Genomic DNA, 21,818 nt, shown 5'->3' with positions numbered 1-21,818 from the left:
GGGTTAGAGTTTGCTTACAGGCGATGAACCCTGGGACTGCAACTCGGCAATCCAGTCGAAGATCCCATCCTCCATCGCAGCTCGCTGTCTGACCGGCCGCGTGGCGCGTTTCGGCCCGGCTAGCAGGGTCGAGACCGCGAGCGCCTCCACATTTTCTCTTACAGCGCCCGGAAATGGATTGGACCCTCCGATCCTTGCCGTAAGAAACCTCTATCTTTCTATGTCTTATGAACATACATCCATCCATCCAATCGAGTCGGGGTATACAGCAGGCAAGCAAGTAAGCAAGCAGAATATCAACGCCGAAACAGGAATCCATCCTCCAACGAAGTCTAGTCCAGTACAACATGGCCTCATGGTGAAGTCTGTTCAGATACTCGCGCGCCGCGGCGCCAGCGTCCGTTGCAGCTTCTTCTTCTCCTCCGTCTCCTCCGGCAGCGGCAGCGATCCTTCGCTCTTCAGCTTCTCCAGGAACTCCTTCCCGTACGCGTACCCCACCTGGTAGATCTCGTCGAACTTGCTGAACTCGAGCGTGCCGTACTGGTCGACGGGCGGGCGCATGTACAGACAGCCGACCGTGTTCTTGGCGCGTTCGAGGTTCTCGATCGACGACACGTACGCCAGCCGCGCCTGGATCTCCGACAGCGTCGGGGGGTTGGGGCACGACGAGAACGGGTTCCAGCGGTTGACCACCGCCCAGAACCCCGACAGCGAGTCGCCGTACCCCTGCGGCGTGTTGTCGTCGATCGAGCCCACGTCGACCGCGAAGATCACGTCCGCCCCCAGCCCCTTCATGTAGCCCACCGTCAGGTTGTCGATGTACCCGCCGTCCAGGAGCATGCTGCCCTCGTCGCAGATCGGCGGGATCAGGCCCGCCAGGGACATCGAGGCCCGCACGTACCGCCACGTGTAGCCGGACGAGTGGTATTCGGCCCGCGAGCGGCTGATGTTGGTCGTGTTGCAGTAGAACTCCAGCCAGAAGTCCTCGATCTGGCTGTCCCCGAACGTTTTGAAGATGCCCCGGTTGAACTCGTGTCCCGTCGTGTACGACACGGTCGGGTACGTCAGGTCCAGCGCGAACCGCCAGATGCTGCCCATGCGGCCCGCGAACTTCTTCGCACGGCCGTACATGGGCACCACGTCCGCGTCCCGCGCGTAGAGTGCCCCGATGAAGGACCCGATCGAGGTGCCGCCGATGATGTCGATCGGGATCCCCGCTTCCTCCAGGGCCTTGATCACGCCGACCTGGGAGATGCCTCGGGCCCCTCCGCCGCCTAGCACCAGCCCGACAGACCGACCACAGAGCCGCCGCGCCAGGCGGTGGAAGTCGCCCTTGAATGGGGTTTGGGGAGAGTAGAGCGCCGATTGGCGTATCCGACGCGATGTGTACTTCTGGATCTCAGCCTGGAGGACTTGCACCCTCTGTTTGAGCACGGTTCCAAAGCGCTTGGCTTGGGGGTGAGAGGGCTCCGCCGTCAGCCGGATAGCCATTTGGATGTGATGGTGGCCGCCGTTGATCCAGACCCGGTTCTTCAGCCACTGGCGCGTGATTCCAGGGGGGCAGTACCGCTCCCCGTGCAGCAACACCAGCTCCTTTCTGGCCGTTGTCTTCATGCCAAGTAGGAAGCGTTCGTATTCGCCGATATTGGGCGAGGATTCCGCCAGGCCGACCAGCAGGATACAGTCGGCCTGCGTGATGCAGGTTTGCGTCCACGGAGAATTGACCGTTGTGTCGGCAATATAGAGAACCATGCCGTACTTCTCCTCCAGATCTGCCAGATACTGCGACAGCTTCAGCTTTCCCATCTTACTGAATGCATGTCGGCCAAGGTGGTTCAGAATGGCTGCCTGATTGAGTGAGGTGGCGCCGTTTGTGACTCCGATCTGGTGCAGGGCCTGGAGCAGTCGGTTCCCAAAGTCAACGACTGGCACGCCAGCGGTCACGGGGAGAATGCCAACGGTGCGAAGATTGAGGGTCGACCGCGCGGTCTTCACGGTGCCAAAGGTGCTGGGCTCAACGCCCTTCTCGGCCACCGGATGTTCAACCAAATCCCGCATCCGTTGCGCAATCAGCTTCGATACCTGGATGGTAATCCCAGGGTGCTCCTGCGCCAGACTGTTGAACAGCGTCCGGGGAAACTTGGCCAATTCGGTGTCACGAATGGCGTGGAGTGTTGCCGGACGGGTCGACTCGGTCATCACCTCCAACTCACCCACACTTTCTCCCTGGCCATACTCGCCAACAACCGTCATCTTTCCATCCGGGCCTTCGAGCACAGACCGCAGGCGCCCGTTCAAGGCGAGATAGATCGCGTCGCTCTCATCGCCCTGGTGGTATATCACTTGGCCGGCGCTGACCTGCACCCATTCCAGCGCGAAATCGATGTGGAGGAGCAAACGCGGGAGCACGCTGGTAAGCCGCTTGGCTAGTGTCAGGAGGGCAAGAGGGTACCGCTCCGCAATTCTTTCCAGGGCCGCCCTCGGAAGGAATCCAACGTACACGTCCGTCTTGGCGACGACGTCAGTGTATGAGCGATACGACGCCACGGCTCCGACATAGCCTTGGATCCCACCGGGTTTGATGAGGTAGAGAGATTTCCTGGATTGCTTCTTCCGTCGGGGATCGTTCGGTGCCGCTGTCGTACTCGACACGCGAGAGGAGCTGGTGTTGGTGCGCCTCAAGATAGGGAAGAACTCCTCTTGAGCCGGCCTCGACGATCCCACCAGGTCTTCCTCCTTCTCGTTGGCGGGAATGCCGACGTCCAAGAACCCATCCACCACGTAGTACAGACCGGGATGGCGCTCACCCTGCTCCACTAGCACGGAGCCCTGGGGGAAGTAAACGATCTCGATGTCGTTGCGGAGCTCTTCCCTCAAGCTGGCAACAGGCGAGGTGCCACCAGCACTAGTTACCGACATAGACATCATGGACTCCGTATCTCCATCCGCGGAACCTTCGTACGGATCGATAAAGCCAAATGCGTTGTTGCTGAACACCGCCTTCTGGCGACGAGAGTCATAGGAGAGGAGTTTCGGAGACACGTCTCCCGAAACATGGCTGCCTTTGCGAAGGAAATCATTACTGCTGCCGGTCAGACCGATCCCTTTCATGATGCATTCCAGGATTGATTCGCGGAAAAGCGCATCCTCGTCAATAGAATCTTTCCGATGGAACGACCCGCGACTTGGGATCATCGGGGACGGGGATCGTAGAGGGGATTGCTCTTTCTCTGCCAGAGGACTAAGCAACCTCGGGGCCAGATGCTCGTACCGAGGACCAAACCGCGAGAGCTGGATGGTGGACAGGAGATCCCCTGGGCTAACTCCAGCATTCTCCCGGTCGTTCATGAAGGAATTCTCCTGGGTAATGGAAGAAACCGGGCGTCTCGAGGTCGCCATCTTCGCTTGCAGGGCGGCGTCTTTCCTTCGAAAGCTGCTTGACCTGGGCCTCCTCCCGGAATACGGGTTGTGCAATGCGATTCCCTTGGTCACTTCCTCGGGCCCCAGACGGTCTCGCTCTTTGATGAACTTGTCTTTGAGGCGGTCCAGCGCTGCCCCACGCAGATCATTCGGCAGATCGTAGGTCGTGAACTTCGTCATTTGCCTCTCAATTCCCAGCACCTCGTTATTGAGGCCCAGATAAGAATGTGCCGTTGCAAATGTCACTCTCTGCAGACGCGTAAGAATGACCTGGACGATATGGGCGGTCGCTTTCGGATAGACCCTGGTCAGGCGACGGAAAGCACTGGCGGGGATGATAGCGATGGTCGTGTCGACCATTGCCCGTGCAACAATGTCCGGGTGAACCGACTTACGACGTGCTTTGGTCGGATGCGTCTTGTTGTGTCGAGAGGTGTGCGTAGGCGGGGTTTGACTTCCCCCCAGGTTCAGTGGAGGCACGGCGGGCAGGTCATCGGCACCGATGTGGGGGATCGAGTCTGCATGATCCTGTGGGAATGCACGCGGGGAGCCGTCCGCCACTCCCTGTGGACTGGCAGGGAACGAGTCAGGAGCCAAGGCCGGGCCGGGCCCTACGCTGGAAGCACTAGAAGTCGCGCTGTCTGCATAGCGCAATTGAACATCCTCCGTGAACAGCGACAGGATAGAGAACAAGGACGACATGGAGGCACCATTCTTCACTTCGGTGAGCAGCTGGTACCCTTGCTTTCCATCCATGCGATGATCATCCTCGTCGGAAGATTCCCCCTTCATTTGGCTGGTTTCCTCCTCGGCACCGGACTTCCCGTCCCGTATGGATTTGACGAAGATCTGGACCAGCCCGTCGACGACCAAGCAGAAGCCCTTCTCTTCCTCCAGCAAGAGCGTCTCGCCCGCGATCAGCTTCCGTGTCTGCATCGTGCGGGTCAATTCGTGGAACACGGGCCTCTCGAGATATCCGAAGACTTTGATGGCGCTTAGGAACTCATCCAGGTAGTTGGCCAGGCCCGGCTTTATATCACCTTCGGGAACATCGGGGAAAAGGTCGAGCTGGGGTTCCTTGCGTTGGGGCTCCGGGGGGAGGCGGCTGTACATGTTGAGGAAACGGTACCGAACGAACCAGCTGAGGGTCGAAACCACGACCAGCGCAATCAAGAGACTAGTCATTGGAGCAGTAGTTAGCATGGGATCTTTGGGGGGGGGGGAAATCGGAAGCGGTCCGAACTCACAGGGTGGTGAAGTTCATGGTGAAGGTGAGGCTCATGGAGAAGAGCGTGAACAGCCATGTGGGCAGCGTGATGGTCGAGAAGGTGACAATCCAGTAGAGGATGCTAGGGATGACATAGAAAACGAGGGTAAACACCCATCCGATCCACCCCACCATGGTTGAGGGTGTCGGAGGGGGTGTCGGCGGGGGAGGGAGGTGTGAGGAGAGGCCGGCGACGGAAAAGCTGGCGGTTACGGCGGGGATGGAGGAGGATGCGAGGGATCGTGCGGAGGTCAGGAACGGACCCAGGCTTGAAGGGTCAAGCGAGGGAGTCGGTGGGATGCCGTCATGGGCCATGATTCCCAGGAGTTGGCAGCAGGATGGAGACCAGGCAGCCGCTAAGAGCTCCGGAAGGCCCAGGCAGCGCCACGGGCTCGCTGCCCCTCTCCTTTGTGTGGGATGTGTTGCTTTCGTCCGGAGAGCTCAGGCTCGACCGCAGGGCTTCGAGATGGTGGTTGAGGCAGAGGGAAACGTGCAGCGAGGAGGGCCTGTGGCTGGTTGGTGGTTTGGAGGTGGCCATGAGGGGGTGCACGCCGGGCAGAACCAGGGCGGTGCCCCGGTATTGGGTACCGACCGGGGCGCTGTTGTCATTGACGGGCACCACGTACTGGGTACATGCATGATAAATGCTATACTGATATGTGTATTAAACTCCTGTACAGTACGGAGTACTCCATGCTGGGATCAGTATTTGGACTGACCCACTGCTATCCATAGTCGCTATCGGTAGCTGTTACATAGTACCAATGAGAGAAAGTGATCAGGATGAAGTAGTATACTGACAGCTCATCTAGTCTGTGTCTGCTGCATGAGCATGGAAAGAGCTCCGCTATAGGTAGGATCCTGCGTAAGGTACTACATACAGTACTCCGTAGATAGTACAGTAATAGGCAGCACCAGTCAGTGCCGAACCCTGGGCTCACCGCCCGGGCGGGCCCCCGTCTTGCGCGACCGCCCAGCGGCCAGTGCCCCGGCAGCCGCGTGGACGTCGCCCGCCAGCGCTGTATCCCAGCCTCCCCTGCTTCCTCTTCTCGATCCCATGCTCCTGCTCCTCTCGGTCCTCGACCGTCCGTCTCTTTGTCTTTTGTCCCTCCACTGAGCTGTGGCCTTGGCTCACCGGCCCCGCCACAGTCATGTTCCAGGTACGTGTCGATTACCCGTTTACCCGACTCGGATCTCCATATCTCCCCGTGCATGACTGACTGACTGATCCCACTTGCTATCCCACAGCGCCTGCGCGAGGCAATCGACTCGCGGATTGCAGAGGAACAGGCTCGCCAACGCACCGCCCAGACTCCGATCTCTCGCTCCAACTCCGCCCGTCATCCCACCGGCCGCAATCTCTCGCCCACCCGACGGACCTCCCGCCCGCGCCGCAATACCGGCACTCCTGTCCGGGGCCCTGATCCGAATGAATTCGAGCCCGAGTTCGCCATCGGCGACGATGAGGGATCCAGCAGATCCGCTACTCCGCGCCTCGAGTCCGCGGGCGGCTCCGAAGCTGCCCCGGAGGATGGTGCCGCGCAGGGCAAGCCCCCCGCTGACGACTCCGCCGCAAAGGAGTCGGACGCCCAACCCGCGACGGAGCCGAATCAGTCGTCGTCGGAACTTCCGCCAGAGATAAGGGTGAAGCTGCGGAGATTGGGAAAGTTGGAATCTCGCTACCAAGGTGAGGAGCTTGCGATAAGGGTGTTGTGATTCTATCTAACTCGGTGCTGCAATCTAGAACTGCTCAAGGCCTATCGCATGGCCCATTCGCGCGTCCTCTCCATCGAACCGTTCGAAGCTGCCCTGCGCGAAAATACCCCTCTTACGTCGATCAGCGAGCCGAAGGCGTTGACGGAGTACCTGAACCAGATCTCGTTGAAAGGGGACATGGTCGTTGAGGAGCTGAAGCGCGTAACGGCGGACCGAGATGACTACAAGAAGAAGCTGGAGGAGGCCCAGAAATCCACCAAGGCCGCCTTGGACGAAGTGACCGAACTCAAGAAGGACAAGGCCCAAGTGAAGGAAGACGAAGCATCGGCAAAGGAATCCGCGACAGATAGTCCCGCGAAATTCGGAAAGTCCACCTCCAAGGACGATACCAAGGCTTCCAAACAGTCCGAGCCGCAGGGCGAGAGTGAGGAATTCTTTTCTTTCGACAGCGAAATACCCCGGCTGGAATCCGAGTTGAAGGAAAAGCAGGACGAGATCGAAACCCTCAAGACGCAAACGGACTCGCTGAAACGCGATCTGTCGGTCGCTCGCGAGTCAACGGAAGGCATGGTTGTGAACCTGGAGTCTGCTACTCGAGAGCTTACGGAACTGCGTGACTTCAAGGACAAGCAGGACGCGGAGGTGGAGAAGCTGAAGAGTTCCCACAAAGCGGAAGTGGACGAGCTCAAGGCCAAGCTTGGCAAGTCGGAGGAGGCCGTGTCCAAGACTGGCGCCGAAATCGAGAAGCTGCAGGCCGATTTGAAGCAGCGTACCGAGGAAATCGAGCAACTCCAGGCCCAGACATCCAAGCCCGAGAATGCTGACCGACAGGCCGAATTCGAAACCAAGCTAGGGGAACTGAAGAAGGAGAAAGAAGCCACCGAGAAGCGCCTGGGTGTTCTACAGGGATTAGTCGATAGCTTGCGGTCCCAGCTGAAGGAGACCGAGGAAGCAGTGTCCAATCTGAAGTCCGACATGGGCCAAAAGACCGTGGACATGGGCAAGTTACAGAACGTTGTCAGTTTCATGGATGAGAATCTGAAGGGCAATGCGAAGTGGCAACAGGTCAAGGAAACAGTTGCCGACGGAAAGGAAGCCGTGTGGAGTGAGCTACGCGACAGCTTGGCACCACCGCCCACTCCAAACGTCAAAAATTCCACTGGACCAGCCACGCCAGCTGCACCAGCTGCGACAGCAGGTGGTACCGGAGGGGGTAAAAAGAAGAATAAAAAGAAGAAGAAGGGTGGCAAGGCGGGTGAGGATACGAAGGCAGCCGAGGTTGCTGTCCCCGAGGAAAAGCAGGAGCCAGCGGTTGAGCCTGTTGAGCCGGTTGAGGCCGACCAGACTGCCTCGAAGCTATCCGAGCTGGAGGAAAGCATTGAATCACTGAAGAAACAGTTGGAAGAGAAAGACGCGGCCATTGATCGTCTGAGCTCTAAGCTGAAAGGAGAGGAAGACCTGAAAGAGGAGATCGAGACTCTCCGGGACGACCTGCTTCACCTGGGCGAAGAACATGTTGAGGCGAAGGATAAGGTCAAGATGCTCAGTGCCGAGAAGACTGCCCTTGAGGGAGCAATCTCCAAGCTAGAGAAGGAGCTCACGGATTTGCGCACGAGCACCGAATCCAGTTCCGCCGACTCCAAGAAGGCCCACAGCGACCTGAAAGAGGAGTACGAGAACATCAAGATCAAGTCCACTACGCTGGAGACCGAGCTCTCCGCTGCCCAGCAACTGGCTGCGACGCGCTTCAAGGATATCACCGATTTGAGGGAGACCCTGCAGAAGCTGCAACCCGAGCTGAAGAAGCTGCGAAGCGAGTCATCAGAACTCAAGTCCACCAAGGAATCGTTGACGAGCAAGACGGCCGAGTTGAGAACTCTCGAGGGCAAACACGACGATCTGCGCGCCGATCTGAAAGCGCTCAAATCCACCATATCCGAGCGGGACAATGAAGTGAAGACGCTCAATCAGAAGATCAGACAGGAAACAGAAAGCCGCCTGAAGGGGGAGGAGAAGCTGACGGTCGCCCAGTCTGACCTGCGATACTCGGAGAGCAAAAAGCAAGAAGCAGTGGAGGCGAAGGAGAAACTGGCGACGGACCTTTCCAAGGCACAGGACGAGTTGAAGGCTGCCCGTGCCCGCCTGCGTGATGCTGAAAGCCAGGTCGCCCAGTTGAACAAGGATCTCGGCGGCCTGCGGGAGGAGATCCAGCTGAAGACAGCTCAACACTCCAGCGCGCAAGGTCTGATGAACAGCATGCGCGACCAGGCTGCAGAATTGGGTATGCAGATGAAGGAGGCGCGGGAACGGTGTGAGAGCCTGGAGGAGGAGCTAGCGGACGCCCACCGCTTGCTGAGCGAGCGGACTCGGGAGGGCGAAACAATGCGACGCCTTCTTAACGATATCGACGGCCGCGCGGAGGCTAAAGTACGGGACTTCAAGGAGCGCATGGAATCTGCCATCGAGGAGCGAGACCGGGCCGAGGACGAAGCAAGTGCGCAAGGGCGCCGTCGGGCGCGTGAGTTGGAGGAGCTGAAGGGCAAGTTGCGCGAGGCGGAACGGTCCCTGCGCACCATCGAGGAAGACAAGGAGGAACTGGAGCACTCGCAGAAGGATTGGAAGCGTAGACGCGACCAGCTGGAGGTTGAGTCCGAGAAGACGACGCAAGAATTGGGTGATCTACGCCAGGCCATGGCCCGGCTGCGCGATTCCTTGGATGAGAGCGAGAAGCAGGTCCGTGACCTGGAGAAGGAGAAGGCCGAACTGCGCCGGTCGGTGGAGGAGACCAACGCTCGATTGGAAAAACTCCGCAAGTCCAACAAGATGCTCCCCGAGGATGGCCGTTTCGGCCACACATCGCAGTCCTCTCGGTCCTCCATCGACTCGGGGTCACGCAAGCTGCTTGCCTCCCCGGTCGCGAAGGAACGCAGCCCGTCGACCCGGCGAAGCGAAACGCCCACCGGCGGCGGTGCCATTGATTACATCTATCTGAAGAACGTCCTCCTCCAATTCCTGGAGCAGAAGGACAAGAGCTACCAGAAGCAGCTGGTGCCTGTCCTGGGGATGCTGCTGCATTTTGACCGGTGAGCCCCGTTCCGCCCATTCCTATCCTTTTTTATACCAGGTAGCTGACCGAAACAGGACCGACGAGCAGAAGTGGATGGCGGCCATCGCGTCAAGATAGGACCCAACACTTTCTCCGCGGGACCGAGGACGTACTTGTAATCATACCTGGGTAAATAGCATTCTTATTCATTTCTTCCGATACCTTATATCACGCATTTTCTTCTTTGCTCTTCCACCTGGTGCCATTGTCACCTTAAGGGCGTGGCTAGTACCGACCGCCCGCCGTTCCAGACCACACGGTAGGGCCGAATCTCCGGACCCAGGGATCGGTCCTACTCTATATATCTACGGCCTCCACTCTGCCTGGACGAGCTTTTCTGAACTTTCATCCATTCTCTTCCATCACACTGCTACTGCTCGTAGTCGCTACACACACACACCTGCACCATGTCTGCCCAACCTACCATTCGTCTCGCGGCTGCTGAAGGTCAGTCCATCCCCCCGGCCCCGCGGGCCCACAAGGATGCGCCGATTGCGGCCCAGTGACTAATTGTGCCATCACAGATGTCCCCATCATCCTGCAGTTCATCCAGGAGCTTGCGGACTACGAGAAGGCTCTGCACGAGGTCGAGGCGACCAACGAGTCCCTCCTGGCCACCCTGTCCTTCCCCGACACCCCTCCCAAGCGCGGGTCTGTGTACACCGCGCTGATCATCCCGCCCGCGACGACGGAGGACCCCACACCCAAGCCCGTCGGCATGGCCATGTTCTTCTACAACTACTCGACCTGGCGCTCCGCCCCCGGCATCTACCTTGAGGACCTCTACGTCCAGCCGAGTGCGCGCGGCAACGGGTACGGCTTCAAGCTGCTGAAGTACCTGGCCGCTAAGGTCCTGGAGATCAAGGGCAGACGACTCGAGTGGAGTGTGCTGAAGTGGAACGAGCCCAGCATCAAGTTCTATGAGCAGGTTGGCGCCAAGGGCATGCACGAGTGGATGAAGATGATGGTGGAGGGGCCGGCCCTAAACCAGCTGGCGGAGGGTCGGTGATGGGATTGTGATGGGGAGGATGATTTGACTGAGCCCGAGGGTGCTTATGATCTGAAATCAAGCCCTGGCAGGCTTGTTGGCACAGGACTGCCATCACCACCATAGACATGCCCACACCGATGAGGCTTCTCGATCCGCCGGTCGCATCTGGCCCGGGAGAGGGATATACTGATATACTACTTGTAAATAGAACAACAATTTTACCCACGCCAATGGCTATTTCCCACACAAGCAGCAAATCCCGTTGCCACCGTAGAGCGACAGAGTTTGGATGATGGCATGGCGCATTGAGATTGTCTTTCGATCTCAGCCGCGGGCAGGGCTAACCCTACAAACAAGCTCGGGCGGTGGTGACGTCGTCCGCGAGTCGCGCCCCTGGAAAAGCTACTCCTCCTCATCCTCATCCTCAACCACTACATAATCCCCCCCCTCCTCTCAACCATCCCCGGTTTCCCCTTCCTCTCGATCGCACCCATGATACTCTGAGCTCTGTCGAACTCCGCTCTCACCAAATGGCTTCCACCGTCCCCCCGGACCCCGTGCACAGCAACCACTACGTGGACTACGTCATCCGCTATAACTTTGGCGACACCGGTAAGAAGATGGCGGCGTGGCTGCATCCCCCCCTTCCGATCCATCGCATGTGACCTGACCGGACCTGACCGAATAGACTCCGTCCAAGCAACAGAGCAGCTCGACCGGCTGCTGCGACGACTCTTCGACGTGGGACTGCAGACCGAGGTGCGGCAGGGCGATGAGACCTCCCTGCTTGTGTTTGTCCGGGCGTCCCGGAAGAAGAGCCTGAAACGCGCGCTGTATCAGTCTCGGTAAACCTCTACCCAGTCACTCTACATCTACAGTATCTACAATACACATACCTCCAGTATACTAACACGATGTGACTCGACCAGCATCCGCGACTGGCTCTACGGCGTCCGCAACACCGAACCCGAACCCGAATCCTCCGCCGAGCCGCAATCCGAATCGGAGCGTCTGCGCGTCATCTACCACCTGATCACCGAGCCCAAAGAAGCGGGCGGCGCCGGCATCACCCCGAAACACGGCGAATGGAAAAGTATCGATGCGATTTTCCCCCTCCACGATGAGGACATGAATCGGCAGTGCATGAAGGATTGGAGTCGGAAGACGTTTCTGTCGCCTGAGGATCTGGATCAGATTAAGGATACCTTCGGGGAAAGTGTATGTGTGCCAGTCACGACATTCGGGGGTTTCTTGTGGTTTAGGTTGGGGAAGTTGGGTGATGTGGTGCTAACTATGGTGTTTTGTGTCTAGGTCGGGTTCTATTTCGCGTTCCTGCAGTCGTATTTCCGCTTCCTGCTTTTCCCGGCCCTGTTCGGTTTCTCGTGCTGGTTGCTGCTGGGCTCGTTTTCGATTATCTATACCGTGGTGAATTGTCTGTGGTGTATTATTTTCATTGAGTACTGGAAGCGCCAGGAGGAGGACTATAGCTGTCGCTGGCAGACGAAGGGGGTCTCGGCGGTGCGGCCGAAGCGACGCGAGTTCAAGCCTGAGAGGGAGGTCCACGATGAAAGCACCGATGAGATCCGCGGCGTGTTTCCGGCCACGAAGCGAATGTATCGCCAGCTGCTGGTCGTGCCGTTTGCGATGCTGTCGGCGGTTGCGCTGGGGTTGATCATCGCTACGTGCTTCGCCATCGAGATCTTTATCTCGGAGGTGTATAACGGGCCGTTGAAGACCTATTTGGTGAGTTTTGGTGGGTGACACGCGGTGCATGTCGACTGACGGGTGTAGATTTTCATCCCGACCATCTTGCTCTCGGCGCTGATTCCGACGATGAGCACGGTTCTGGTGTCGATTGCCACCAAGCTCAATGACTACGAGAACTACGAAACTCAGCCTGCGTATGACGTGGCGCTGACACAGAAGATTTTCGTGATCAACTTCATCACCTCGTATCTCCCGATCTTCCTCACGGCCTTCGTCTACGTCCCCTTTGCCAGTCTGATCGTGCCCTACCTCGACGTGTTCCACCTGACCGTCCGCCCATTCGTCTCCAAGGAAGACGCGACCTCCCTGCGCACCGAGTTCAGCATCGACCCCGACCGTCTCCGCAAGCAAGTCATCTACTTCACCGTCACCGCGCAAGCGGTCAACTTCGCCATGGAAACCATCGTCCCTATGCTCAAGCAGCGTCTCTTCCGCGAATACAAGGACTACAACCGGCGTAAGAACGGGAAATCCGACCCCGGCGCCGACGGCAGCGAGACGAAGAAAGAGGCGCTCTTCGACGACCACCCGGACGAGACCAAATTCCTGACACGGGTCCGCAACGAAGCCGACATGGAAGACTACGACGTGACGGAGGACCTGCGCGAGATGTGCATCCAGTTCGGCTACCTAGCGCTGTTTTCGCCCGTGTGGCCGCTCGTCCCTGTGTCCTTCCTGATCAACAACTGGGTCGAGCTGCGGTCCGATTTCTTCAAGATCTGCATGGAATGCAAGCGCCCGTGGCCGCAACGCGCCGACACCATCGGCCCCTGGCTCGAGAGCCTGGGCTTCCTGTCCTGGGTGGGAAGCATCACCAGCGCGGCGCTGCTGTACGTGTTCAGCAACGGCCACGAAGGCCCGAACGGCGAACCGACCGCCATCCGCGGCTGGGCCCTCCTCCTCACCATCTTCTTCTCCGAACACATCTACCTCATGGCGCGGTATGCCGTGCGCGCAGCCATGTCGAAGCTCGAGCCCGCCAACGTCAAGACAGAGCGTACGGAACGCTACATGATGCGGAAGAGGTATCTCGAGGCTACGGTCGGTGCCAGAAGCAGCGACGACGAGGGCGACGATGATGCCGGTAACGATGGGAAGGATCGCTCGATGGAGGTGTCTGAGATCACGCGCGACTCGCTGGAAAAGGACGCCCGTGACTGGTCCAGCCATGATGTCGACCCCGCGGAACGGTTCTGGATGCGCCAGAAGGGCTGGAAGGAGTCGGCCCATGTTGGTGCTAATATTATCAAGGTCGCCGATCCGCATTCCAAGAAGGAGCAGTGATCAACCGATCGGTCTTGGAGTTGGATATAGATAGATATCGGGCGATGTCCCGTCTGGCCGGGCCAGTTGCGGTATATAGAGGGGGTTTGTGTGAAGGTCTCCGGATCCACATACGCCTTGATGTATAGGAGTACTATCTATTATTGTTATTATGATGATCTTGGACAGATGTGATCTTTGGATAATGCCCATCGCGCATAGTTACTAACTAGATCATTAGTCTGTTTGCTGTTTGTTTGCCTGCCTGCCTATACCGGCTATCGGCCCGTCCTTCTCCCGCCGGACATCCGGATTAACCCCGGAACTAGAATAATCCGCTCCCCGGCAGCTGTTCTTCCCAGCCAATCGGCGTCCGCTGAGTCAGATCGGCTTCGGCGTTCCAGCGCCGGGTCCCGACATTCCCATCCATTCGAGTCTAGGCAGCCTTCGCGCCGTTCGGATGCTGGCGGAGGGGATAACATCCAGGCAGACAGAGCGAACGTAGTAGTGTAGGTTTCCTGGGATGATATTGTCATATTGAGAGCAAGCCTTGAGAGGAAATCCGGTGATTCGATGGCGAGATCATCCTGCCATTTTACTGGGTGCTGGATCTGGACGGATTGGGTTGGCCGGACGCGACGGACGCGACGCTCGGACCGGATGAGGGCAGGAATGAGTCAGCACATGCCGGATCAGTCAGCGGGGGGTCGGAGGGAGTTGGAACGCAACGGGGATTGTTTCGGGGGGGAATTTAATTGAAGATGGGGTTGTCAATTGGCAGTTGAGGCACTGTGTAATGATGATGAGCAGGATGGGAGACCCTTAGACCCTTGGGAGGGAGAGGATGGTGGTGTGAACCTGTTCCGTACAGTAAGTACGACATCTGAAGGGCCAGGCAGCAGGCCCGCCGCAGCCGGGGGTTCCCGCGGCGTGAGTGGCCAGCGACCTGCGCTTTTGCCCTGCAATTGCCATTCCCGCCCACCGCCGCAGCCCACCGCCGCAGCCCACGTCACCGTCTGACTGATACTTTAACTAATCCTCTCTCTCTTCCCCCCTTCACCTCATCCTGCTTACGAGATCCCTCTTTGTCCTAACAGTCAGCATCAGAACTTCTCCATCCCACTCCTGCCTTAGCTAAGGCCCTTCCTCCGCGTTTTCCTGACCCGCCCAGCTGCTGCTGACTACTGCCTCTCTCCATCTCTCTCTCTCTCTCTGTCTCTCCTCTCCACTGCTTACCTCATCGTGCTCCCCCCCATTCATCCTCATCGCTCTGCCCTGCTACACCCTCTCCTCTGTCTCTTCCTCCCCCAGAGATCGTGCATTTATTGTGTCCGAGCTCCCCCGGTGCCCCTCCCGGCTCGATTTGAATTGATTGTGTCGTGTCGTTTCCCGGCGCGTCCTCTGTTGTTTTCAGGCCCATACTCTCGATGCAGCCCACACTAGCCCCAGCGCCGCATCCAAGCATGCAAACCTCTGCTCAGGTAAGCAGCCCATGCTGGTCGCGGTTTGTCATCACATCGCGTTGTCCCTGCTTCCCCTTCCCCGTTCCCCAGATTCATCGCCCGGTGCCCGAGCTGGGGCGCCTGTCGTGGCATCGCCATCGCGACCGCCGTCGCCCCTCGCCCCCAGGGGGGGGGGGGCGGCGCGACCTCGGATCCTGCCATGTCGCGACAGACGCCTGCAGCCGTCGCCGGTCGCATCGACGCGACATGATCTGATGGAGTCTCAACGCTAATATCGTTCTCCTCGTGTAGGATCATGCGGATCAAGGTAAGCACGTCTTTTGGAGTAGAGGGAGGAGACGCGACCCGGATGCTGGGTGATCGCGTCGCGTAGGCGGACGGCGAATCGCCTCCCGACCGGCTTATCGCAACAAGTTTCGAGGGAGATGCTGACATGCACGTTCCCCAGTCCTCCACGACCAGCTGCTAGCGGCTCACCAGCAGTTGTCGCATTCGCAGCAAGCGCGCCCGCAACCGCCGACCGCGCAGCCTCCCCACATGCAACCCAACACCGCGAGCCCGCGAGACCAAAACAACATCGACCCGGCCATCTCCGGCGCTTCCATGATGAGCGGTCCCCCACAGACTCCACCCCAGCCCGAGCCGACCGGCGGGGAGTCCCCCAAGACGTACGGCAAGCGGCCGCTCTCGACTTCCAAGCGTGCTGCCCAGAACCGTGCCGCCCAGGTAAGATGCATTGTCCTGACACAGCGGGGTGCATGCTGATTCGCATAGCGGGCGTTCCGTCAACGCAAAGAGAGTTACATCCGCAAGTTGGAGGAACAAGTCAAAGAGTATGACCAAACGATGGAGACGTTGAAGCAGCTACAGACCGAGAACTACCAGCTCCGGGAGTACGTCATCAACCTGCAGTCGCGGTTACTGGACTCCCAGGGCGAGGTGCCCGAGCTGCCTGGCAACATCGACCTGAACCAGCCCCGGGCGGACATCCCAGTGCCACCCAACGCCTCCGCGACGACCTCGGCGGCCGCACCCACGGGCCCGCAGCCCATGCAGGTCCAGAACCAGGCCTCGGCCTCGAACGAAGACATGAACTCGCTCAACCGCATAGCGGTGGCCGGGCTGGGCATGCGCAAGCACCCCAACGAGGACACGAATTTCCTCGGGAACAACTTCCAGGCTCGTCGCGCGCGCAATGACGAGGGCCAACCCGACGGGTCAGACGTCACCAAAACGGAGCCCACGCACGGGCTGCCCGTGGTGTCGTGAGAGCAGCTGACCTTCCAACTCAAACCAAATCAAGTCATTTTTGCCGTCATTCCTGCGTGCGCGCGTGTGAATCCAGTCCTACTATTCAACCTTCCTGTTGCTTGTATTCTCCGGTGTATTGGCGTGATGTAACTAGGTATCAATTCCGGTCTCGGACGGAGCGGTGTTTTGCGTCGTCGTCGTGTTTCTTCTCATTCATTCGTCTTTTTCCGGGGCCTGGCCGGACGGACGCACGGAACTGCCTGCTTTCCTATCATTTCTCATCCTCATCTTAGACTTCTGGGCTTGGCCTTGCGGTTGGTTCCGCCGTCGTGCTGGGCTGCTGACCTCGTTCATACCCGCGCAATTCCACGTTAATCGAGTATTGATTGTCTTCTTTCTGGGGCTCTGAGAACAGACTGCTGAGTCGTGAGTCGTGAGTTGTTATGATAGGAATCGATCGTATTGAGTGTACTGTCTATCAATCAAATCGGCTGGAGAGTTCTCACTTCGTCTACGCAGTATGTGTTGGACAGATACATGCAGATTAAGTGTGCTGTCATAATTCCCGAGAATCTAGCACCACTGCAGGGGACTTAGCACGTCATCGGCTCTTGTATCTAGACATATTACTTCCCCGGCGCACTATGTCGTAGACACTCACGGGTCGACCAGGCTGTGTTCCAAGCGAGGGAGGTTTGCCGGGTTTGTTACCCCGCCCCCACTGCGGAGAGACCCCCAAGTCATGTTTATTTATCTACGCTGCTCTCCTCCTCATCCCCAGATAATCTTTCTTTTCTTGCATCCATCTATGAACCCACCATCATGGCTGCCTCCATCCCCGCCGACGACAATGATGCGCCTACGTATCGCCCGCGAAGCTACCAGGTCGAGATGTTCGAGGCCAGCCTGAAGGAGAACATCATCGTGACCGTACGTCCACGACCCACTCATTCTTCCTTCCTTCCCTGTCAGTCAAATCTCCAGCGATCTGATCTAACACTCAGCTGCAGATGGGCACCGGAAGCGGAAAAACTCACATGTACGTCGTTTTGACACTCCCGCCCGCAACCCACACCTCTCCAAACACCAAAAAATTAACACCCTCTTTTGCCTCGCCCCTAGAGCCCTGCTGCGCATTGTCCGCGAGCTGGAGACAAATCCCCACCAGGTGAGAATGTCTCGGCTCCCTGGTAGCTTAGCTCAGCTTAGGCCAGCCCAGCCCAGCCCAGCCCAGCTCCGCTCCACCTGTCGCGCGACACACAGCTCACAACCCGTCGATCTATCTAGTTGATCTGGTTCCTGACCCCCACGGTCGCGCTGTGCCTGCAGCAGTACAAATTCCTCGCCGAAACTCTCCCCACCCTCAGGGCTAGAACCCTCACTAGTCTGGACAAGGTCGAGCTATGGACCGAGCAGTCCATCTGGGACGCCGTCCTTAAGGATACCCAGGTCGTCGTGTCGACTCACGCCGTGTTGGCGGACGCCATGACCCATGGCTTCGTGAGGATCACTCAGCTGGGGCTGATGATTTTCGATGAAGGTAATCAATTAACCCTCCTCCAACCCCGTGGGCTGAGAGCTGACGAGCTAGCCCACCATTGCATGCGACGCCACCCGGCCAACAAGATCATGCAGGACTTCTACCATCCGGCTCTGGCGGCGCATGGGCCGGATGCGGTTCCCAAGATCTTGGGGCTGACGGCAAGCCCCGTGATGAGGTCGAAGCGGACCGAGCTGTTGTAAGTGGGGTGCTCCGATTCGGATATTGGGGGGGGGGTTTTCGCTGACAGCCCAGAAAAATCGAATCCAACCTCAATGCCCGTTGCAGGACGCCGCGCATGCATCGCTCTGAGCTGTTGACGCACACCCATCGGCCCCTTCTGCAGCAAATCCTGTTTTCGCCGCACCGTGTGGAAGAGGCTGGAAGCAAGACGTTACGAGCGCTTGTGAACGCCTGGAACGCCCTGGATCTGGAGAACGACCCGTATATCAAGCAATTGAGGCGCAGCCCGCTCGATGGGAGAGCGTTGCAGCAGGCGCTGCTGACGCAGAAAACCTACTGCAATGACCAGCTGAAGCGGTTTGTGGCTAGAAGTCTGAATATATACGAGGAGCTGGGCGAGTGGGCGGCCGATTACTTTTTCCTGCTGTCGTTGGAACAGCTTAAATCTAGGGCTAACGACTCGCGCGTCGAGCGCGGATGCAATGACGAGGAGAAGGCCTATTTATTGGAGATACTGTCTAGCTTGCCTGTGCCGAACATTAATCTCACATCCTCCGACCCCAATGCGTTTCCGGTCTCGCCGAAGTTCCAGTCTCTGCTGGCGTTTCTGGATGTCAAAGGTGAGCTGGAGTTCTCGGGTCTGATCTTCGCCAAGCAGAGATCAACGGTGAGTGTTATGGCCACGTTGCTGGCGAGCCATCCTCTCACGAAGGATCGGTTTCGATGCGCCGCCTACGTTGGCTGGTCCAGCGCTAGCGGCCAGAAGGATGTTCTGGGTGAGCTTCTCGACTCCCGGATGCAGCGCGACACACTGAGCGACTTTCAAAGCGGGAAGAAGAACCTGATCGTCGCGACGGATGTGCTGGAGGAGGGCATCGACATCAGTGCTTGCAGCGTAGTGGTTTGCTACGACAAGCCTCCCAACTTGAAGTCGTTTGTGCAGAGGCGAGGGCGTGCGCGCCACAAGGAATCCACATATGCCATCATGTTTGCGATAGATGACGAGTCCGCGGAACTGAGCAAGTGGGAGGATCTGGAGAAAGCCATGATCGAGGCGTACGAGGACGATGAACGGGATCTGCTTGAGGCCAGGTCTCTGGAGACCAGCGACGAAGAAGTGATCGAAAGATTTGAGGTCAAGGCTACTGGGTATGAAGACATCATCTGTTGGGCTTGCAGTCGCTGACTTTCACAGTGCTGTTCTGACGGCGGATACTGCCGTTGCACATCTGACCCATTTCTGCGCCGTCCTGCCGAGGCAACGGTACGTCGACACTCGGGCAGCATATTCGTTTGAAAAGGACGACTCGGGACTATTGAAAGGAATGGTGATTCTGCCGGCTTGCGTCCACCCTGACGTGCGCCGTGCCGAAGGAAAGATGTGGTGGAAGACTGAGCGGGCAGCACGCAAAGAGGCGGCTTTCCAGGCATATAAGGCTCTCTACGAGTTTGGTCTTCTGAGCGACAACCTGCTTCCATTTACCGGGACCGTGGAGCCGGCAGCCAAGGGCTTCGCGGCCCTGCAGTCCATCTTGGAGGTATCGGAACAATATGATCCCACGGTCGACTGGGCTTGTTCGTGGTCATCGCCGGATCTCCACCAGACTCGCATCGCCGTGCGCCAGAACAACGCGCCTCCTATGTTCATCAGACTGACTACCCCCACTGGCCTTCCTCCGATTGAGCCCATAACGCTGTTCTGGGATAGCGAGACGACATTCACGTTGACCTTTGAAACACCAGAGCGGACTCCAGGGGTCAGCTATGATGCTATCGCCAATATGAGGGAGGCAACCGCGCTCTACCTCCAGGCGGCCACCTCTGGCACGCTCGGTCGGGGCCGGGATTTCGTGACCTTATTTGGGCCAGATGTGCATCACTCCGAGATCCCCGACTGGATTAATCGCCACCAAGGAGACGAGCTTGCGTCGGACGTCCACTCCCGCGGCGATTCGCCCGGTATACTGGGCCTGGTCCGGGATCGCGCGCTGTACGGCCCTCTCATGCTTTTCCGACGGTGGATCGTGACGCAGGAAGGTGAATCACAGGTTCTCAAGCTGGAATGCGACCGGGCTCCCCGTCGCAAGAACCTTCTGCATAACTGTAACCTGGCCATCGGCTCGACAGAGAAGGGGATATTGTCTGAGGCGTCGTCCAAAACGCGCGTGATCTCCGCCAGCACAGCCACCATAGACAAGCTGCCTTACTCAGAGAGCAGATTCGGTTGGTTCATCCCGGCATTGACCGACAGACTCGAAGCAAACCTGGTTGCCGCGCGACTCGCCGAGACGGTCCTGCGCGACATCAAGTTCTCCGACGCGCGCCATATCATCACGGCCATCACAACCCCGTCGTCGCAATCCCCAACCCACTACCAGCGATACGAGTTCTTCGGGGACTGCGTCCTCAAATTCACCGTCTCATGCCAGCTCTTCTTCGAGCACCCCAACTGGCACGAGGGCCTCCTCTCCGTCGGCCGCGACGATATCGTGCGGAACCCACGACTCGCGCGCGCCGCATTAGAAAGCGGCCTCGACGCATTCATCATTGACAAGAGGCACCTTCCGCGCAAATGGGCCGCGCCACTTATATCCACCAATCTCACCACCACGTCTACCCGCCGCAAAGTCTCGCTCAAGGTCCTCGCGGACGTCGTCGAGGCGCTCGTCGGCGCCGCCTACATTGACGGCGGCTTCCCCCTCGCGCACGAATGCATCCAGCGCTTCCTCCCCGAAGTCAACCTGCAGGGCCTGCACCGCAACGAGAACCTCCAGCCTAAACCCACGACACCACAAACAACCCATCACATCCTCAACGAGGCCGCCCTGATGGACCACATCGGCTACACCTTCACCGACCCCTCTTTCCTCGTCGAGGCCCTCACCCACTCGTCCTGCCAGTACGACTCCTCCACGCAGTCCTACCAACGCCTCGAATTTCTTGGCGACGCCGTCCTCGATATGATCATCATGACCGTCATCCTCGCCCATCCCACCCAGGTCTCCGCAGGCGACATGAGCCTAATCAAACACGCCGTGGCCAACGCGAACCTGCTCGCCTTTTTGTGCATGGAATTCGGCTTCCAGGAGCCCTCTCCAACCTCAACCCAACCCCCCCTCCCGATACACAACTACATGCGCTTCAGCGCGCCCCAGCTCCATGTCGCCCGCGCCACCGCCCACACCCGCCACCTCACCCACCGCCCCACCATCCTAGAAGCCCTCGCCCACGGCCCCAACTACCCCTGGCTCCCACTCAGCCAACTGAACGCCGACAAATTCTACTCCGATCTCGTCGAGAGCCTGCTGGGCGCGATCTTCGTCGACTCGCGCGGCGACATGGCCGCCTGCGAGCGCTTCCTGGAAAGAATCGGCCTGCTGTGGTATCTGCACCGCATGCTGGATGAGGGAATGAATGCTCGGCATCCGAAGAATACAGCCCAGGAGATGCTTGCGCGTCGGGGAATAGGCACGCCGATATTTACGAAGAAGAGGTGTGAGGGCAATGCTAATGCTAATGGTAATGGTGATCGGGATAGCGATGGCGATGGCGATGGCAACTCCGATGCCGGTACCACAACCTATAAATGTGTGGTGGACGTGGCTGGGGAGCAGGTTGTCGCTGTGGAGGGGTGTATATCGTCGGAAGAGGCGGAGCTTAAGGCTGCCTTGCAGGTAATAGACATTTTTGGGGCGGAGGAGGGAGGAGGAGAGGGGGAGGAGTTGATTGAGTGATTGATGTATGTATGCATGGGATCTGTGGTTGTCATCATGTTGTATATAATAGAATAGAATCTAGGGGGTGTATGTGCATGTGCATGTGCATATGAATGATGGTTATGATTAGGATGT

At 58.4% G+C, this 21,818-nt stretch overlaps 6 protein-coding genes across 6 annotated transcripts; 5 read left to right on the top strand and 1 right to left on the bottom strand.

Annotated features, from left to right (window-relative positions):
• Positions 1-8: 8 nt before the first annotated feature.
• nte1 (lysophospholipase) lies at positions 9-5,188 on the bottom strand. Its single transcript, XM_025548117.1, has 2 exons — positions 4,668-5,188; positions 9-4,597 (listed from the first exon to the last, which is right to left on the bottom strand). The coding sequence occupies exons 1-2, from the start codon at positions 5,000-5,002 to the stop codon at positions 370-372; spliced, it is 4,563 nt and encodes a 1,520-aa protein (XP_025398421.1). The 5' UTR covers positions 5,003-5,188; the 3' UTR covers positions 9-369.
• A 544-nt stretch (positions 5,189-5,732) lies between these two features.
• Positions 5,733-9,622, top strand: BO70DRAFT_387936 (putative vesicle-mediated transport protein (Imh1)). Its single transcript, XM_025545940.1, has 3 exons — positions 5,733-5,847; positions 5,936-6,374; positions 6,432-9,622. Exons 1-3 carry the CDS (start codon positions 5,839-5,841, stop codon positions 9,488-9,490), a joined length of 3,507 nt encoding a protein of 1,168 aa, XP_025398420.1. The 5' UTR covers positions 5,733-5,838; the 3' UTR covers positions 9,491-9,622.
• Positions 9,623-9,851: 229 nt separating this feature from the next.
• On the top strand, positions 9,852-10,745 carry BO70DRAFT_362960 (GNAT family N-acetyltransferase). Its single transcript, XM_025543453.1, has 2 exons — positions 9,852-9,956; positions 10,034-10,745. Exons 1-2 carry the CDS (start codon positions 9,917-9,919, stop codon positions 10,516-10,518), a joined length of 525 nt encoding a protein of 174 aa, XP_025398419.1. The 5' UTR covers positions 9,852-9,916; the 3' UTR covers positions 10,519-10,745.
• Positions 10,746-10,934: 189 nt separating this feature from the next.
• Positions 10,935-13,719, top strand: BO70DRAFT_387935 (anoctamin family protein). The gene is made up of 5 exons (XM_025545939.1): positions 10,935-11,112; positions 11,189-11,345; positions 11,430-11,718; positions 11,812-12,243; positions 12,292-13,719. Exons 1-5 carry the CDS (start codon positions 11,031-11,033, stop codon positions 13,549-13,551), a joined length of 2,220 nt encoding a protein of 739 aa, XP_025398418.1. The 5' UTR covers positions 10,935-11,030; the 3' UTR covers positions 13,552-13,719.
• Positions 13,720-14,957: 1,238 nt separating this feature from the next.
• BO70DRAFT_293874 (bZIP transcription factor) lies at positions 14,958-16,262 on the top strand (the record flags this gene model as incomplete). Its single annotated transcript, XM_025539454.1, has 4 exons — positions 14,958-15,011; positions 15,285-15,300; positions 15,442-15,719; positions 15,768-16,262. The coding sequence occupies 4 exons, from the start codon at positions 14,958-14,960 to the stop codon at positions 16,260-16,262; spliced, it is 843 nt and encodes a 280-aa protein (XP_025398417.1).
• Positions 16,263-17,066: 804 nt separating this feature from the next.
• On the top strand, positions 17,067-21,748 carry BO70DRAFT_429996 (putative RNA helicase/RNAse III; the record flags this gene model as incomplete). Its single annotated transcript, XM_025548116.1, has 7 exons — positions 17,067-17,174; positions 17,255-17,283; positions 17,367-17,412; positions 17,532-17,784; positions 17,836-17,983; positions 18,040-19,116; positions 19,163-21,748. The coding sequence occupies 7 exons, from the start codon at positions 17,067-17,069 to the stop codon at positions 21,699-21,701; spliced, it is 4,200 nt and encodes a 1,399-aa protein (XP_025398416.1). The 3' UTR covers positions 21,702-21,748.
• Positions 21,749-21,818: the final 70 nt, after the last annotated feature.

This window comes from Aspergillus heteromorphus (assembly GCF_003184545.1).
Source record: "Aspergillus heteromorphus CBS 117.55 chromosome Unknown BO70scaffold_16, whole genome shotgun sequence".
Classification (NCBI taxonomy): Eukaryota; Fungi; Ascomycota; class Eurotiomycetes; order Eurotiales; family Aspergillaceae; genus Aspergillus; species Aspergillus heteromorphus.
The sequence above is the reverse complement of the archived record's forward strand: the minus strand, read 5'-3'. Positions and strand labels throughout refer to the sequence as shown.